The sequence below is a fragment of the Cryptomeria japonica genome, chromosome 4, assembly GCF_030272615.1.
Source record: "Cryptomeria japonica chromosome 4, Sugi_1.0, whole genome shotgun sequence".
NCBI lineage: Eukaryota > Viridiplantae > Streptophyta > Pinopsida > Cupressales > Cupressaceae > Cryptomeria > Cryptomeria japonica.
The window spans coordinates 510,471,307-510,491,446 of record NC_081408.1 but is presented as its reverse complement, the minus strand read 5'-3'; the positions used below and the strand labels follow the sequence as shown (position 1 = coordinate 510,491,446).

The following is a 20,140-nucleotide window of genomic DNA, read 5'->3' as shown; positions in this document are numbered from 1 at the left end:
TTCTAAACTTGAAACTTCTTTGCAAGGTAGGATTTCGTCCTTCATCACCCTAGGAATAAGATTTCATGTCCAAGAAAGGTCAAAAGGTAGGTTTATAAGGAATTTCGCCCTAGACCCTTTGGAAGGGTCAGGAGCGAAATTTCCTTTCCTGGCTAGAATCCTTCATTTTCACAATCTTCTAATCATCTCCAAGGATTTCAACATGTTCATACTTCATCTCATCATGCCTTAGACATCAAATTTTGGCCAAATAAGGCAAGAAATGTGTCTTAGAGAGATTTACGCTATGGACCCTTTGGAAGGGTCAATAGCGAAAATCCCTTCTTGGGCTAAATCCTTCATTTCTACTTTCCAAAACTACCTCAAGAGGCAAAAGCAAGTCATTTTCCTTCCATCCATGCCATAACAAATCAAAACTTGATTTCCTTTATTGCAAAAGTAAGAGCTTTTAGGAATTTCGCTCTGGACCCTTTGGAAGGGTCAGGAGCGAAATTTTCATTTTTTGTCCAAAATCCTTCATTTTCAACGCTTTCAAACCTTTCAAAGGCAATAAGAATGTCCAAGCTTCCTTCCAAGGTTTCCTGCGACTCAAAAATTTGCTAAACTTAAGATGAAATGTGCTTTGGGAAGATTTTCACTCTAGACCCTTCCTGCGACTCAAAAATTAGCTAAACTTAAGATGAAATGTGCTTTGGGAAGATTTTCACTCTAGACCCTTTAGAAGGGTCAGGAGCGAAAATCTCGTTCTTGGCTAAATTACTCATTTTTCAAGCTTCAAACCATTTCACAAGGTAAAATTAGATCATCATCCACATTAGGAACAAGGTTTGTAACCCATTCAAGGCAAGAAATAAGGTTTATGATGAATTTCGCTCTGGACCCTTTGGAAGGGTCAGGAGCGAAATTCTCCTTTAGGCCAAAATCTTGTCCTTCAAAAATCCACCAACTACATCTCAAGGCAAGATCAAATCAATTCACCCTCAAACATGCTCTAGAAAGCAACACTTAGCCAAAACTGTTTAGAAAAGGTGGTCTAGTAGGATTTTCGCTCTGGACCCTTTGGAAGGGTCAGGAGCAAAAATCAAGATTTTAGCTTGATTCTTGACCTTTTGAACTCTAATCCTCCTTAAGAAGTGAATACCAACCTTTCTTCACGCATCCCCATCAAGATCCTGCCTTTTGCCAAGTACAGATGAGAGCTTTCAAGAATTTCGCTCTAGACCCTTTGAAAGGGTCAGGAGCGAAATTCATTCTCTTGACTAGTTCCTCACCTTGGTTCATTTCATTTCCTTCCTGCAAAACTCTTTCAATCATCATCAGGTGCATTCGCTCATCAATTTCTGAAATAACCACTCTGATCTTCCTCTGATCATTGACTTTGCTCAATCGACTCAGACCTGGAAGCAAACAGGACTTTAACAAGAAAACCATCAAACTGGACCTACCCTGACCTTAGACCTATCCACCATGCTCTTCAATCTCACCATCCTGATTCTCCCAAAAGGAATACTTCATTTAATGTTCCAGGCAGACGACTAATGACCTCCCAAAACTAGGCTAGACTCCACTTGAAAGAAACCCTAAAACGAGCCCTCAAAGATTAACCCTAAACTAGCCAGCCCAGACAACCACTCACTCACTCCGAACCCAAGCAAGCAGAGAGAAAAACTAACCAAGGGAAAGCAAAACCCTAAGAAAAAGAGGGGGTCCCCATTCTGATGGGGCGATGTGTGAAATGGTCACAACACAAATGAAGACCACCAGGTTGTATCTTTCCCTACTGTTGACTACAAGGAATACCATTTTGATTATGGAGATTTAGGAAAGACAACTTGTTTATGGATCAATCATGGCCTGGGTAAGTTGCCCAAATTACTAATCTTTCTTGAAGTTTTGCTTGAGTTTCGAATTTGTGCTTTGAAAGAATATTTTTCTGAGTTCAAGGATAAGTTTGCAAAACTTCAAACTGTGACCGCTGCTTTACTGTTCCTACAAGTCCTGAGAAATCATGCTAGGAGTTGTATATACTTAGGTCTTTTGAGTGTTGTTCACTTAAATTTTTTTGCTTTTGTAGTTAGAATAGTTTCTTTAGTTTTGCTCTTGCTTGGTTAGTTTAGATGTTCCTGTTTTCTTAGATTAGTTTGCTTTTGTTAGCATAGTTGTCTCTGCTTCCGCGTGCTTTAGGTTAGAAATAAAGAGGATTCCCATCAGCGAAAGGGTGATGTTGCATAACACGCACACTCTGGATCGACCCTGCTAAGTTATGTTTGGGGTATTCCTTTGGTAAATATTTGTGAAGAGCTCCTGAATCTTAGATTAATTGTTTCTAAAGTATCTCAAAGTTAGGATTAGTACTTGACTAGAAAGGGAATCATCTATTGTATCTTGACACTGAATCTTTCAATCATTATATCATACACACTTAATGAATTCTCTGAGTCATTTTGGTTTCCTAGGTGAAGTCATGGCAAATGAAATAACAGAAAATCATCAAAAGTCTTACTTCAGCGCCACTATAATGCTCAAGCCCATTGTGAGCTTCACTGCTTACGAGCCAAAGTGTGGAAATATGTGGTGAAATCTTGATGGTGTATGTGAGCTAATGAGCCTTTTGATCCTCATCACTCGCTGCTAAGTTCTCCCATAGCTTGAATCTCTTACTCTAACCTTCATAGCCTGAAAAGCAAACAAACCGTGACCAGGATATAGAAGAGATCAAAGTTATTCTTAAAATTTGTAAATGATTTCCCTTTGTTTGATCAATGATTTTCATCTCTAAAGTCTGATTTTCACTGTTTTCATGTCTGATTTGATAGTTGATTTTCATATCAGCAGCTCCGATTTTAATGAAAATGATCAATCAATACCCAATTCAGACCTGCAAACAAGTTTAGAACTGGCCGGTAATCTCTAATTTGATTTCCAATTTGACAAAACAGCCATTATTTTGACACTTTTTCACTATGATTGCGATGTCAAATGCTGATGCTAATCCGATTGTTGATGCAAAATTGCTGATCTTGTGTGTTGATTGCTGATGTTAAAATTGAACTTGCTGTCCAGAAAGCTTTGATTGCTGATGCTGATTATAGACAGGGTTCGCTGATGTTTGAATGTCAATTCATCAAGCAAAATCGTTAAGTGCTGAAGCTTTGTTAAAGTCGCCACCAATGGTGAATGAATTCACTGTCCTAGCAATGACGATTTTGGCAATATGCTTGGAATAGAATCACTGCTTCCTCAATCAAAGTCTCTGCTTGATTGAAATCAATCACTTCGTCAATTGTATGTTGATCAAATGAAATGATCAACAATGTCTTTATAGTGGGTGGAAGGGGTGCGATTCCTCATCTTAAGGCCAACTTGGGCTATCATTTAATGATTTACAATTTGAAGTTTGAAAGCCGACTCGCATCTATCAAATTCAAATTTGAACAAAAAACGTTTCTCTTCATTGTGGGGCCCTTTCTCAAGGTGGCACAAATACTAAAATGCCTCTCCCTTTGCCTTGAGTGCAAGATCGCACTTCTACTTGGGTGGCGGAAGTGTCTATGTCTTAGGTTGTACTTTTGGGGGGTGATTCGAAGTCTCAATACTTAGGTCGCGCTTTCGTAGCTTGATAGGAAATCTTAGTTCACATTTTGAGGGCCAGACCGGAAGTGCCAATCCTTAGTTCGCTGATTGGAGGCTTGATTGGAAGTCGTCACTCCTTAGTTCGCTGATTTGGGACCTGATTGGAAGTGACCAATCCTTAGTTCGCTCTTTGAAGGCTTGATTGGAAATACCAGTCCTTAGTTTGCTCTTTGAGGGGGCCACTGGAAATGTTAGTTTGTGTTTTTGAGGCCCAGCTGGAAGTCGAAATTAAAAGATTTATCAGCTTGCTATACATTCCTCTCTTTGACTCGCCATTGATTAAGTTTGCAACAACTTCTTCACAACGCATTTAGCAAGATTGTGGTCTCCTTTCAAGCAATGAAATACACTAGGCTTAGTTCGCTGAGTTTGATGGCTACTGGAAGAGTCAAGGCTTAGTTTGCTGATTTGGAGCTTGACTAGAAGTCTTAGTGCGTACATTTTGGGGTCCACTAGAAGTCTTAGGTCGCACTTTGGAGCCTTGACTGGAAGTGACCTCAAAGTGACAACTTTGCTAACTTAATCATTTTGTCTTAAGCCCCTTCATGATTACTCAAACTCTAGCCTATCCTTCCTTAAAATATTGACTTTGTAAAACAAGTTTGCCTTGGAGAAATTTTAGCACTTCATTCTGATTTTGCAAGTAAAATATGATGATCAAATGGAATGATCATGATGAAATCATTCATTCCTAAGCCTTGAGAACTAACTGACTCAGCCACACCCTAGAGAGAGAGAGAGAGATGACCTGATCACCTCATGGCCACCTACGATACTACATCTCTTCCAAGGTTAATAGCTAAAGACTCCACAACTAACCTAGAAAGCAAAAAGTGGGGGTCCCCACTTGCAATGGGGCGATGTGTGAAAACATCACAACACTAACCAATCCTAAAAAGAAAAAAGATGATTATCAAATGCCTATACATGTTGGAAAAAAAATACCGAGGTTTATAAGACGAAATAGGGATAGAACAGCAATCTACTTCATCATCTAAGCACTCCCCAAATATTAAACACATGATGCAGGAGCATGTGACAACCATTAAAAGCGTTATGACAGAGAATCTTGGAGTCACAAAATGAACATGCAAAGAATCTAGTCCTACAATAAGGATGGCCAATTTTAGCAAATTGTAAGGTGTAAGAAAACATTCATTGAGCATGAAATGCAAATTCAAATCACATTTGAATGACATTCATGAAGGTAGGCATTGCATTTTGAAAACACAAGTGAAGGATAATGAAATTACATTTCGTTACAGAGTGGTAACATGACATGGCAAGTTTTCATTTATTTAAAGGGAGTTTTTGGAGGGGAAGTGGACGGGGAATGGAGGAGAAGGAAAAATCAGTTTGGAGGCATGTTGTTGCAGGTTTGGAGGTGAAGGTATAGCAACAAATGGATTTTGGAATCCATGATTGAGTTGTTGCAGATTTTGAGTTGATGCAGATTTTGAGTTGAAGATTATCAAGAAATTTTGATAATCCAAAACTTGTAGAAAAAAAAATTAAAGAAATAATTAAAGTTTTTATATCTTAAGCCAAATTAATTGCATACATAGAGTGAAAGTAAGCAAAAGTGATACACCAAGAATTTTAAAAAGCAGATTCTTCTCATTAATATTGACAATTTTGATTATAGTGCATCACTACCTAGTTTGACTTCAAAGTTCAACCCTGAAAATCAATTACAAACTAGAAAGTACAAACAACCTACAAACTACAAAGTTACAGAAAGTGGAGGAAGTCAATCAGGCTATGTGTTACAACAAATGATCCACTAGGTGGCTACAGGTCATTATGACGAAGCTCTAGTATTCATGTTTGTTGTAATCCTATTCAACTACTCTTCATCAAATACCTCGGCCTCCCTTGAAATCTAAAGGTCATCATCATCAAAATAAGACTCCTTGATATTTGTGATCCATTCTAAACCTGCTTACAACTAGCGCATTGAAAAGCATGAAAACCCTCACACATTAGACCCTAAATAAAATAAGGTTAGAGCATAATAAAGCATTAAAAAACCCCTAACCCTAAAATTCAAGGTTTAGGGTTAGGATTAGAGCATTCTACTAAAGAAAAATCTAACCCTACTGCAGACAAAATCAAAAAAAGCAGATGGAAAATCTGAAAATCAGACGAATGAAAAAAAAAGCAGAAATTCAATATATATCAGAAAATTGCAATTCAATCAGTCAAAACCCAAAATCACAATATACCAGAAAATTGTGACTTTTTGACTGATTAAATCAGTCAAATCTCACGTTGACCTTTTTTTATAATATATTGCCTTTTTTAAAATAAAATATGAAAATGATTCATGCTTCTAGAGGGACTTGAAAGCGTTGAAAAGCCGAGGCCGAGGCCATTAAAAATGTGATTTGCAATCTGCCTGCAAGCACAATCTATTCTTAAGATAGTCTATTTTGACACTTCTGCAAATACAAAGTACATTTAAATGCAACATATGGAATAGATTAAGGAGCTCTAGCCTATAAATTATATATGAAGATGTTTATGAAATCACCATTATACAGAAATTGATAAGGATTGCTGTGTACAGGGAATCAATTTCTTGACTTGAATAAATAACTCACTCATGTAGATGGTCATAGCTAATGTCCAATGAGACCTTGCAATTTGCTTTGAAAAGAACCAATTATCAACATCAATGAAGAACATATTAGCATGCAGCTACTTAACATTTCAAGCTCATCTCAAAGACAACTTTAACCTCCACCACACCACATTAAAAGTATCTTTCCTTCATATCTTGAGCGCTCATGATCTAGTTATTTCTTAAGTACAAATTTTCTATAAAGGGGGTCCATAAAAGATAGAATGCTCGGAGTAAGGTAATACCATTATTCTTAGAACTATGATACATAACAATTCTACTCTATTAACAGATTTACAATGTTGTTACCATTCTCCAAACTATATTGGAAAATGATATAATCAAATAAAGTATATATAATCACAATTCATTATAACACAGCTTCAGAACCAATAAATGATTGTATTTCTATGCATAAATAAACATGAGAGAGATGCAATTTAAATGTCTTGCTATCAGAATGACATGAACTTCGCATGCCTTGCTCTATCATATAAACAAGTTCAAGGTGACAGTAGTACCTTTCCCTCCTTGTATTTTGACATATCAGCAATGCAATACCTTCATCATGTCAAGGTTTTACGTGCTCCCAAGTTTTTCTAATGCTCCTATAAAAGCAACCAAGAAATAGTGCATAATAAAAGAAACAGAGTAGCTATTCATTCAAAAATCAAACGAAGGCAAAAACTCAATCAAGCATTAGATGTATTCTACATGAAAATTTTACGTCAAACAGATCCCATACCATCAAGGCAAAAATTAGATATCACACAGGAACATCAAAGCTTGGCATTGCTATAGTAACATAAACATGTCCAGTACTTGGCCTTCTCATTGAAAGATAATAACAAAAATGACCGGATCATAGTGTTTTTCTTCAAGATACCAAACAGTGGCTCTAAATTACATTACTTCTTTGCATAACTTGCATTCTCTTGTGTAAAATTTGTTAAGATACTCCCCTTGAATCTTACATATTTCAAATTGAAAACATCAACTTCATTAACACTATTTGGACTGTACAAAATAATTTAAAAATACCATATCTACATGGAAATTTTAGTATAGGTCAGATTCTTCACTTTAAAGGGTTATCATAGCCTCCTTACGTTTATCTGATTTAATTTCACCTTAAGAACAACACTCAAAGAAACATTTATGATATTCCAGATTCAAAATATACAGAAAGCTGAGACAGTGCCGAGAAAAAAGATAGCACTACATACCTGTATGAAATTCACATTCTCATAACAGTTAACTATTGAAACAACATTGCCTAATATTTAGCTGTAAGCCAATAAAAGCATTATTTTGCATCATTCTTCAGCTCACATAAGTAAGTTTAGAAACAGGAAATTTGGGAACTCATGTGGTGAACATAATGGTTCATATGCCAGCTTTGCTTGTTCTTTCTGCCTTCTCCTGTGGAAGAGTTATTGTTTTGGTTAGGAGTCCACTCCATTTGGTTTTGATTCTTGCAGTTATAACATATATGAATCATGGTCATTAATGTAAATTTTAAACCTTAGGTATGTTAATCAGATTTAGATAATTGATTACGCCCTAGGTTGTAATCAGATTTGCAGTATTTTATTAGTCCAACATAAATTAAATATGCCCTAGATTGTAATCAGATTTGCAGTATTTAATAAGCCAACATAAATCAGAAATAAAACAGTAGACAACAAGCATACCCTGGGAAAACCTCCAAGGAGGAAAAACCCAGCATGAAAGACCCACAGGTCAGATTATATATTCTCCTCTTAAATGCACAATTACAATACTTAGCTTTTCTGTCAGATCTGATCTATTTGTGTAGCAGATCTGCTCTTTCTATGTCCTTCAAATTGCACAACACCACCTATGTCATCTTGCACAAATTCGCATAAGTCTGGATGAATTCGCCTTCTTCCTTATTAATTCGCACTTGATGAGCAGAGCTGTTTTCTCATTTGCATGTGTGAAAAAATGAATGAATGTATGTTGACTTGCAAATTGTCAGTTATTTATACACATCTTTTACTCCTTGACATGCAAGTCGGCCTCCTTGGGTTTTTGGCGCCAATAATTAGATGGCGTGTATTTAGCATAGGTGGTATTGGGTTGTGCATAAGATAGGGTCACGTTACACTAGGATTGGACCCGGTCCTAAAGGGGTTTCGGATGTTGCCTTAAGGCAATCCGAACCCATATAACCCTAGTTACAAACAACACTCCCTCTTAACTAGGGAGGAGGAGAATACATAGTCTGAACCTTTAAGTTACATCTAGCACACAAGCATAGAATTACATCTTCCACCTAGCACACAAGCATAGGATGGTTCTAGCACACAAGCATAGAAAGTGTAATACACCAGTGGGTCTTTACATTATTACAATTATACATCTAGCACACAAGCATAGATTGGATGTAATTCATTTTTGCACACAAGCAAGGAATGATTCAAAGTGCTACAAATAGTCACTAAGATTGAAGCTCCCTCTCAATCAGGGTTCCATTTTCCATGACACCAAGTCTATCTCTGAAGTACTCGAACTCCACTCTGGATAAAGATTTGGTGAGGATGTCAACAATCTGTTCATCTATGCTAATGTACTTTAGATGAATGGCGCCTCTCTGCACCATATCCCAAATGTAATGATAGCGTGTTTCCACATGTTTGGACCGATCATGAAATACAGGATTTACTGACATCTTTATACAGCTTTGATTATCACAATGAATGGTGGTAGGATCATTGGCTCGACCAAATAATCCAACGAGGAGCTTATGAAGCCACACTGCTTCTCTGGATGCAACAGATGCGGCAATGTACTCAGCTTTTGCAGTGCTTAATGCTACCGAAGATTGCTTCCTGCATGCCCAAGAGATCACTGCGGAGCCCAAGTTGAAGCAGATGCCTGAAGTGCTTTTCCTGTCCTTGACACTTCCTGCCCAATCTGAATCTGAGTAGCCTTTCAAGAGGATTGGGGTATTAAGTGAATACTTCAGCCCATAACCAATCGTGCCACGTAGGTATCTTAGAATGTGCTTGGCAGCAACCAGGTGAACATGTTTAGGTGAGCTCATGAACTGATTGAGAGCATTCACAGCATAACAGATATCTAGCCTAGTATTGACTAGGTACATCAGGGAGCCAATCAACTGCCTGTACTCAGAGGGATCTGCAAAATCAGAGTTAGCTGCAGAAACACTTAACTTCTTTAAGTTCGATTCCATAGGAGTACGCATAGATTTACAATCTATCATTCTAAATCTTTTCAAAATATCAATAGTGTATTTTCCCTGACTTAGAAAGATTTCATTAGCTCTTTGCCATACTTCTAACCCTAGAAAGTAATGCATTAGATCTAAATCCTTCATTTCAAATTCTGAGGCTAATTCCTTTTTACATCTCATGATTAATTTATTTTTACCCATGAGAAATAAATCATCTACATACAAAACTAAAATAAGCATCTCATCATTGTAAACTTTCAAGTAAATGTTAGCATCAGCATCATTCTTGGAGAACCCTAAACTTAGTAAGTACTTATCAATTCTTTCATACCAAGCGCGAGGAGCCTGTTTGAGCCCATATAAGGCTTTCTTCAACCTGCAAACATGAGAATCTCTTTTATGGATTACATAACCTTCTGGTTGCTCAATATAGACTTCCTCCTCAATGACACCATTAAAGAAGGTTGTCTTAACGTCCATTTGATGTAGCTCCCAACCTTTGGCTGCAGCAATAGCTATTATAGACCTAATAGAAGTATATCTAGCAATAGGGGCAAAGGTTTCTTCATAATCTATTCCTTCCTTTTGAGAAAAACCATGTGCTACAAACCTAGCTTTATATTTTTCAATACTACCATCAGCATTATGTTTAATTTTAAACAACCATTTAGAGGAAACGACAGACTTACCTTTGGGTCTAGGTACAATGTCCCAAACATCATTCTTGATGATAGACCCATACTCTTCATCCATGGCTAATTTCCAAGTATGATGGGACATAGCTTCTCCGATATTGTGGGGTTCAGACTCAATTATATTGCACATCACAGAAATGTAGTTGGCGTGATTTTGGAAACTCTTGCTATTTCTAAAGGTTCCTCTGGGAGCAGCAAACCCTTCAGCATCTTGAATCGTATTTCTAACCCAAAGTGGTCTCTTCTTGGAGATCACAATATCCTGAGGTATATCGGTAGATTGCATGGGTTCTGATGAGTCATTCTGAACTTCCTAATCTGGAAGATCAGTAGACTCCTCCTGTAACTCAGGGTTAGCATCAACAATTGAATCTTGTTTTTCCATCACCATATCATTATTGTTGGTTAATGAACCTTTAGATCTTTTGAAAGCAATATCTTCTTCAAAAGTTACATCTCTACTTACCTCAACATACCTTTGACCTGAAATGTAGATCCTGAAGGCTTTGGAAGATTCACTGTATCCTACTAGGATGCCTTACTTTCCAAATGGATCCAGCTTGGTACATTTTTCTTTAGGCACATGAACATATACAAGGCTTCCGAATATCCTTAGGTGACTGATGTCAGGTTTGATTCCTAAAAAGGCTTCTTCAGGTGTTACATCCTTTAGGACTCGATGAGGACATCTATTCTGAATATAAACTGCGGTTTTAGATGCTTCTGCCCATAGAAAAGGTTGCAAGTCCTGATCATGTATCATGGCTCTTGCAGCTTCAACAATGGTCCTGTTCTTTCTTTCAGCAACTCCATTTTGCTGAGGGTTGTAGGGAACACAGAACTCCCTCTTAATTCCTGCTTTAACACAAAAGTCATAAAAGCTACCTGAGGTGTATTCACCTCCATTGTCAGACCTCAAACATTTAATTCGATTTCCTGTAGTATTTTCAACTAAGGCTTTGAATTCTTTAAATCTGTTTAGGACTTCTTCAGACTCTTTAGTTTTAAGAAAATAAATCGATGTTTTCCTAGAGAAATCATCTATAAAGATAACATAATATAGGAAACCGCTAGGAGATGCTACAAACATAGGACCACATAAATCTGAATGAATAAGCTCTAACCTTTCTTTAGCCCTACTATCGCTTTTATGAAAGGGATTCTTTACATTCTTACCCATTGCACAACCTTTACAAGCATCATCATGAGATAAACTGAGTTTAGGCATACCTTTGACCATTTTACCAAGAGTGGGAAGAGCTTGAAAGTGAAGATGACCCCATCTTCTATGCCATAGCTTGCATGATTTAGGGGTCTCATGAATGAGAGCTTGAATTGGATTAGCTGCAAGCTTATATAAACTATCACATCTATTTCCAATAATACAAGCAGATTTGAAATTAGATTTCTTAGGCCAAGCGAGTACTTTCCCTTCAGAAAATGCTATTTGCAACCCCTTATCTTCTAAAGTCGAAATGGAAATAAGATTTCTTCTAATACCAGGTACAAAGAGAATATCACAGAGTTGTAAGGAAATACCAGAATCTAGTTTTAAAGAGGTAGTGCCAAAACCTTTTACCGAGTATCGAGCATCATCACCGATTACTACATGAAGATTGGTGTCTTTTTCAATCAGATCTGAGAGATGCTCACGAAATCCTGAGATGTGTCTGGAGGCACCACTGTCAAGTATCCACGTATTGTTGTCCGTAGGAACATTGCTGGAAAGAGCAGAGATAAGAAGGTAGTCTTCATTTTGTTTGGAAACTTCATTTAAGTTGGCTTCCCTTTCCTTTGGGTCATTCTGACAATCTCTGGCCGGAGTGACCATACTTGTCACATCTAAAGCAACGAATGTGAGAGGAATCTCTTGAATTTTTCCTTGGATCATAGGAGGAGGATCTAAAATCTTTGCTTCTCTTCTCTTTCTTCCAATGACCACCTTTCCTAGATTTAGATAAGAGAACATGATTATCTTTGAGAAAGTTCTTGAGTTTTCCTCTTACCTCAATTCGATATTCCTCTTCGATGCAATCAGATTGAAGACGCTCAAAGTTGGGACGATCGGCTCTTCCACCAATGCTACGAATGAATGGTTCCCATTCATCAGGTAGACCATTTAATGCAATCATAACAAGGTCTTTATCTGAGATTTGGCAATCAAGAGTGCTTAGCTTGTCCTTTAGTTCATTGATCTTCATGAAGTAGGCTATGATTGAGTCTTCTTCTTTCATTTTCATGTGTAGAAGTTGTTGTCTTAGGGCAAGAGCCCTGCTGAGATTGTTGACTTCATACATCCCTTCCAAGTGTTTGATCATTTCTCTAGCAGATACAAACTTTGATATGACAGTGACAAGATGATTCTTGACGGACTCAATTATGATCCTTCTAGCCTTGAGGGAATCTTTCTTGAACAGTTTCAACTCTTCAGCATCTTCTGGAGGAGACAGCCTTTCTTCTTCTACAAATTTAAGTAGGTCATTTTCTTCAAGGATCAATAGAATACGAACTTTCCAAGCAGCAAAATCAATGGCTCCCTCAAGTCTATCTTCAGCCTTCAAACCTGACATCTTTAATCTGAAAACAAACAACAGCTATATGCAACAATTGATTTGCTAAAATCAGAAGTTAATGACACCTTAGCTCTGATACCATGTCAATTTTAAACCTTAGGTATGTTAATCATATTTAGATAATTGATTATGCCCTAGGTTGTAATCAGATTTGCAGTATTTTATTAGTCCAACATAAATTAAATATGCCCTAGATTGTAATCAGATTTGCAGTATTTAATAAGCCAACATAAATCAGAAATAAAACAGTAGACAACAAGCATACCCTGGGAAAACCTCCAAGGAGGAAAAACCCAGCATGAAAGACCCACAGGTCAGATTATATATTCTCCTCTTAAATGCACTATTACAATACTTAGCTTTTCTGTCAGATCTGATCTATTTGTGTAGCAGATCTGCTCTTTCTATGTCCTTCAAATTACACAACACCACCTATGTCATCTTGCACAAATTCGCATAAGTCTGGATGAATTCGCCTTCTTCCTTATTAATTCGCACTTGATGAGCAAAGCTGTTTTCTCATTTGCATGTGTGAAAAAATGAATGAATGTATGTTGACTTGCAAATTGTCACTTATTTATACACATCTTTTACTCCTTGAAATGCAAGTCGGCCTCCTTGGGTTTTTGGCGCCAATAATTAGATGGCGTGTATTTAGCATAGCGTGGTATTGGGTTGTGCATAAGATAGGGTCACGTTACCCTAGGATAGGACCCGGTCCTAAATGGGGTTCGGATGTTGCCTTAAGGCAATCCGAACCCATATAACCCTAGTTACAAACAACAAATAAAACTTTACTTTTATTAAAACACATATATATTATGCTATTAACAGTAAATACAAAAAGAATTGATGAGAATATGATAAATAGTGAAGCATGCAACTGGTTTGTGTGTCTTATATTGATTAAGTGCAATGGAGGTTATTATAGTTATAAAAGTAGTCACAATGAATTTGATTTGCATTAAATATTGAATACCAACCACCCCATTTTCCCCACGCATTGCCCACCCTAAATGACAAAACAAGAGACATCCCTAAGTTTAGTGACTTAGTCAATATGTCAACAGTCTGCTCCTAAATTGCATGGTAATAAAGAGGAGTATCTTCATTCTCAATAAATTGTCAAATGTAATGATGATGAACCTCTATGTATTTAGTTCTGGCATAGAGTGGAGAAGATATAAAATGAGCTATCCATAAATCAAGCAGAAATTGTGTAACCACGTAGCCTTGCAACCCTCATTAACAGCTGCCTTGTATTCTGCTTCGATGAAATAGAATACAACAGAATGTTCAAGCTTACTTTGCCACAACATAAATAACTCCAGAATGCAAGGTAAACACATAAGCAGTTGTTGATCTTCAAGTATCATCTGAATCAGCCCAAGTATAATCTCTGTATCCTTACAGGTCAAATCTACTAAAATCTAATACAATATGCTTAAGTCATGAGTGTCTTTGCCATATTGGATAGTGTGTTATGTTGTTTGTCAACAGACTAATTTTGGTTGTGAAAAAACCAAGAAAGATAGCTAGCAGAAACAAGTAAATCTAGCTGAATGTACGTAAGATATATCAAACTCCCCACCATCTATAGAGTGACTCATCGACCGATGAAGTAGCATTGGCTGACAACTCCAGCCCAACCTCCATAAGTATAGCAAATGGATTGTATTTTATTATCACAAATTTCTCCCAGAGATGTTTCGCACATTTGACATAAACCATAAAAATTTCAAAATGGCATGATAGTTACTGAAATTCTACACCCACGCAGTTACATCAAAAGAATAAAATAGATCAGTTTTCATTTGCTTAACTGCGGTGACCCACTACTCATGATGGAAAGATCATCAACATAGACAATGAGTATCACTTTGTCATCGCCATCACTCTTGTGTAAAGATTTGATTAGAATTCTTTTGAACCCGAAATCAATAAGTTGTCGATGGACTTTGATGTATCAAGCTTGTGGAACATGCTTACCATCTTAACTTCCTCATCCAAATCACCATTCAAAAAGGCACTCTTGACAACCATCTGAAATGCCTTTCCAATCAGACTAAACAGTTATAGAGAGAACCAACCAAAATGTTGACATCTTTGTAGTAGAAGCAAAATTCACCTTGTAATCAACTCTTCATGTTGCAAATAACCCTTAGCAACAACCAGCTTTGTACCTATACAAAGTACCACCTGCCCTACTGTTGTGACATTTTCACACATCGCCCCATTGCAAATGGGGACCCCTTCTTTTTTGCTTTCTAGCATAGGTGTTTTAGCTTAGTTTTCTTCTAGCTTGGCAATAGTCGTAGTTTTCTAACCTTTGTTTGTGGGAAGGGGTTAGTCTTGTCGATCTGGGTTAAGTGTGTTGAGCATCCCTTGGTATGTATTTGAAGTGCAAAATCTGTCTTTGAATGGGTGCAGTGAAGTCAGGAATTCGTGTTTCAAGTCCGGGACTCATCGAAAAGTGTTTGGGTTGAAAGTTGAGGTCAAGTTAGAAAAATTGTCAAAAGATAAATCATACAAAATCTTGTCAAGGTTCTAAAAATTGCAAAAAATGTTGTTAGCGTCAATTGCTTGGGATTTTGAATTTTTCGAGTGATAAGCGTGGAAGAGATGGAAATTTGATATGGACAAGGAAAAATCCCTTGTCAAGGACAGGAAGGAAATAATAAGAAAATTTTGTAAAAAATTCCTTGGAAAGATTTAAGTAAAATTTCTTGTGAAGAAATACAAATTCAAAAATTAGTTGTGAATTTTCAAGCTCAAATTTTTTTTCTTGACAAAATAACTTTCATCTTACAAATTCTTCCAAGGTAATTTCTAGATCAAAATGTTTGTCATTGCATTTCCACCTTAAATGAAAGGAAGCAATTCTAAGTAATTTCATTTCAGCTTAAATGATTGGATGCAATTTCAAGCAATTACACTTCCGACTAAAACAGAGGGAAGTGATTTTTGACAATTACATTTCCGAGTAAAACAGATGGAATTAATTTTTGACAATTTCATTTCCGACTAAAACCAAAGGAAGTGATTAGAAATGAACTTACTTCCACCTCAAAGAGAAAGTAGCGCTCAGAGTATTCACACTTCCACATTAATTCCTAGCGCTCAACCCTTCCCCCTTAATTCCTAGCGCTCACACCTTGATTGTTTATCCTAGGCGCTAATATGGGTCTTACGCCCAAGTCAGCCCCCTTGCAAATTACAAAAGCCTTTTAAAAAAACAAAATTCAAACATACATAACAAGTCAGCTGTGAATGCAAATTCAAATTTTCAAAATATAAAGTGCAAGTCGGCCAAGTTGGAGGAGTAGGATTCAATGGGTGAAGAGGCATATTTAAGTAAGATGAAATTTGATCATTTCATAAATAATTCAGCTCAATTCAAAAAACAAACTGACATAAGCAAATCTGAGCGAACTATACCACCAGAGGTGGAGCAATTTGTCTTCATCAGCCTTGCATTTTTGAGGCGAAATTAAGATCAGCACGGATAGGTGAGTTGGCTTGGGCCATGGGTTTTCTCCCCATTGGTCTCGGGTTCGACTCCTCCCGGGTTTAAGAGGGGGGAACTGCTTGCGGGCTGTGGATCCTCCCCACAGGGAACTAGTCTCGCCTCAGCTCGCCCCTTCCTAGACCCCAACTTGGCAATAAAGTAAGTCCAAGGTAAGCCAGGTTTGGCGCTGGGCTAGGTCGTGGGGATACCCCTGTCGTAACGAAAAAAAAAAAATTAAGATCAGGCATTGGGCAAACTTGTGAAGGTTGAGCTGGTGTGTGATTTTTAGAGGCATTTTCACCATTTTCAGGCTCTGATTTGCTGTGAGTTTCAGCACTGCAGAAGCATTTTCAGACCTGAGGTTGTCATTTCTAGATTTGTGATAAGGTGTTTAAGGCATGAGAAGGGAGTAAAGACTTCTTGGTTTATCATGAATCTCTCTTATTCTCAATTTTATTGCATTTTCATATGGGTTTCATTCACAAATATGATTCATTTTGTTTCCTTTCTTTTTCAGGTTTGATGCAAGGATGGAAGCTAGAAAGGGGAGGACTTGACAAGAATGGTGAAGGAGTCAAGATGCACAAGATCAAAGTTAAGATGAAGATTATCTGAAACAAGAAGAGGACTTCAATGAGGATGCACAAAGACAAAACAAGGTGTTCAAGTTCAAGAGTTTCAAAGGTGAAGAGGAAGCACACCTCAAGAACGTGAGAAAAGGATAAAGACAACATTGCTGCACATGAAAATCATCACAACCGCAATCACATTCAAGAGGAGGGCGATCAAGGGAGGAACACCTCAACGAAGCAAGTGCAAGGATCGACATAAGAAAGGATACAATCACAATTACCTTGAATTTCCTTTGGAAATCCAAGATCCCAAGTTCAACATGAGGACTCTACAACATGGAGATTACTCTACGCCAAGGAAGACAAGGAATTTCAGGATCAAACATCATCAAGGAGAAACACATTCAACCAATCAAATGATGCCACATCAACATGTCCAAGTTCAATGTACCTAGCTCATCCTACAAGGAAGATAACTACCCATGTGAAGACACAAAATTAAATGTACCTAACATATTTTCTTATTGGTCCCACATTTTGAAGGACATGTGTCCAAAATCTTGTAATTTTCTCATTAGTTGAAATGGAGTTAGTTGTAACTAACCCGAATTTGGATTTCATCTTGTAATCTCGAACATTGAATCCAAGTCAGTCCAGGCCATTCATTGTAAATGAAATATCTATATAAGGCATTAGCTCTTCATTTGTAAAGGGCAATAGTTGATCAATAGTTAGTAGCAGAAGTAATTAGCAGTTAGAAGTAGGGTAGGAGGAAGCTCGAAGTTGTTGCCAAGACTTGTTGGAATTAATACATGATTTTCATTGAAGCATGGTTGTAATATCCCTGCTGTTATTAACTAAGATACCCAAGGGATATTGTCAAACAATGTACTGATTACCCTGCTGTTCAAACTTCCTAACTGTATAACCTGTGTGTTATGCAGATTTGTAGACCACTTGTGTGTTATGCTGTTCTGATTTCTGCAACACTTCAGACTAATTTTTGACACTAAGAAAAGTGGTTTTCTAATGTGGATGACTTGCAAACAAATAGGACAATAATCAAGGATGATAATGCAACTTATATTTTTATGTTTTGATGAAATACCATGAATAGATATGCAGAAATATGTGATTACAGCAGACTCTAATTATGACAAATAGTTGGCATGCAGCTCAAGAAATCACAAATATATGAATCAATCCTATCTCTTCTCATTAGATAATCATGTGCTCATTACATAGGCCAACTTATATCAAATTCATGGACTAACAACAATGGCCACCTTCAGATTTTCTGAAGACAATGACAGCTATGGACTTCAACACACAGACTGAAACTACAATGGATTTTTAATGTCAAATGCACCCGGATATAGCGCCTTGAAGAAGCAAGCAATATCTTTGTTGTTGAAGCCTTCAATGACCAAAATCGATCTTCCTGCCAGAATCACCCCTGTTGCTGCTAAGGAGGTCTGACAACAAATAAATTTGAAGTGCTGAACCCTTCTCCACAATGCCAAAGGAATCGCTATTTCTTTCCAAGAAGATCGCCCAAGTCAAATATCCAAATCGATGCCACAATGGGAGCCAATGCACGAATTTGTGAAATAGCTTCAGACTGGTACGATTTTGTGCAGGAAATTAATGGGCCTCGAACTTCACCTTTTACTCCTCTAAAACACATCAAAATGAATCGCCCTTCCTCCTAGATACTGTTGCTGTCCTCAAAACCTTGAAATAATGCATCAACAATGGACTATGAGAAAAGTTGTCGTAAATAAGGGTCTGATGCAATTTGTCTCAGATCTGATATATCACCTGCAATCACCACAAAACTCCTCCAAATGCCCCTTACCCAAATTGTCTCACTCCTAGAATGCTGGTACAAAAATATCATCATAAACCTATAAAACTGAAAGTGTCTTCAGATTAGTCACCATAGATAGTGCTGTAACTCGATGAGCTCCAATGAGAAAGACTGAGATATCCTTCACTCTCAAGCAACCCTTTAGAGGATCTCTCACCCCCTCAGTTATGCAATCAAAGGGAGGTATCGTTCCCAATGATTAATAATCTGCAGAGACCCTAGGCTCCACAACCACAATGCAAGAGAAGATGTCAAATCACCAATGATGCACAATGAACCAACCCCCTCTATTTATCCTTATCTCTCCACATGATTGGTTCCTTCTAGAAGATTCCTCTCTAACTAACTCATATTCTCTTTTTACACTTTATTTATTTAATTGCACTTTAATTATTAAATAAAAATAATATTATGTTATAAAGTGCAATTATAACATCATACGTGTAATCTCGTCAAACCATCTAGAAATAAAAATGTGAAGCCATCCGTATCCGCCAAATTGACCCTCTAATCAACACCTTGGCCTACGAGGGTCAAATAATAGGCTAACCTCGTGAGTGTCCACATGCTAAGGAGAAGGGGACATTACAATGGTGGATCTTTATGTGTTGTTTCTACAATTTGCAATGTTTGTTGTTACTTCTCAAATTTAGATGAAGTTCATTGATCTTAATGGAGAAAAAAATGATATGTGATGAATTCCTTGGTTCATACTTTTTGTGGTTTACTAATTGTAAGCTACAATGTAAAGTTAGCCAGAACCTCATAATTGCAATAGTTTGATTGTGGATGTTCATTTAGATTGCGCTAGCATTGGGTATTTGAATGAATGGTCTGCAATATGAAAATCTGCCATTACCTTTGGAGATCACACCAGTGTTGTGTAGTTGTTATCATGACAAAGCAAAGCTTGGTTTGAAGGAGTTTGTCTATCAAAGCCTCATCCTTTATCATCATTGTCCTCCTTAGAATTAGATTAGATCTCTCAACCCATCATTCCTTTTGTCTTTAATTTCCAAGTAAGTTTAAGTTAGATTCTACATTCCAATTGTGTTCATAAGCATAAGTTCCTTTGTGATTACCAGCATTATCACATCAAACATTAAGTCTATCCAGAACTTACAGTCAATTGTTTGCATTGTAAACCTTGGAGTTTGTCTCATTTGATCATATTCTTTAGCATATGAGGTTTCTTTGTTCAAGCGAGGATAGAACACTAAATATTTTATTTTGTGTTCGAAGTGTCCTAAATAACACATCAACACCTACATTTCACCTTAAACACCCATTTACAAACAAAGGATATTTTACCTAGAGAAAACTCTACCAACTCCTAGCTATGATTCTTCATCAAGGCATCATACACCTCAATGGCAGTTTCCAACACAAATATTCCTTTGGCTTTTAAATACAATGAAATTCAAGTCCCTCGAAGGCTAGAACAGC

The 20,140-nt window shown here is 37.2% G+C and overlaps 1 protein-coding gene across 2 annotated transcripts in view; it reads right to left on the bottom strand.

Annotated features, from left to right (window-relative positions):
* The window catches only part of LOC131034640 (uncharacterized), a 218,051-nt gene that overhangs the window by 141,152 nt on the left and 56,759 nt on the right, over positions 1–20,140 (bottom strand). For both annotated transcript variants that reach the window (XM_057966192.2, XM_057966193.2), the window contains exon 5: positions 6,778–6,817. In XM_057966192.2, coding sequence (XP_057822175.2) covers positions 6,778–6,817 — 40 coding nt within the window. The remainder of the gene's footprint in view (positions 1–6,777; positions 6,818–20,140) is intronic.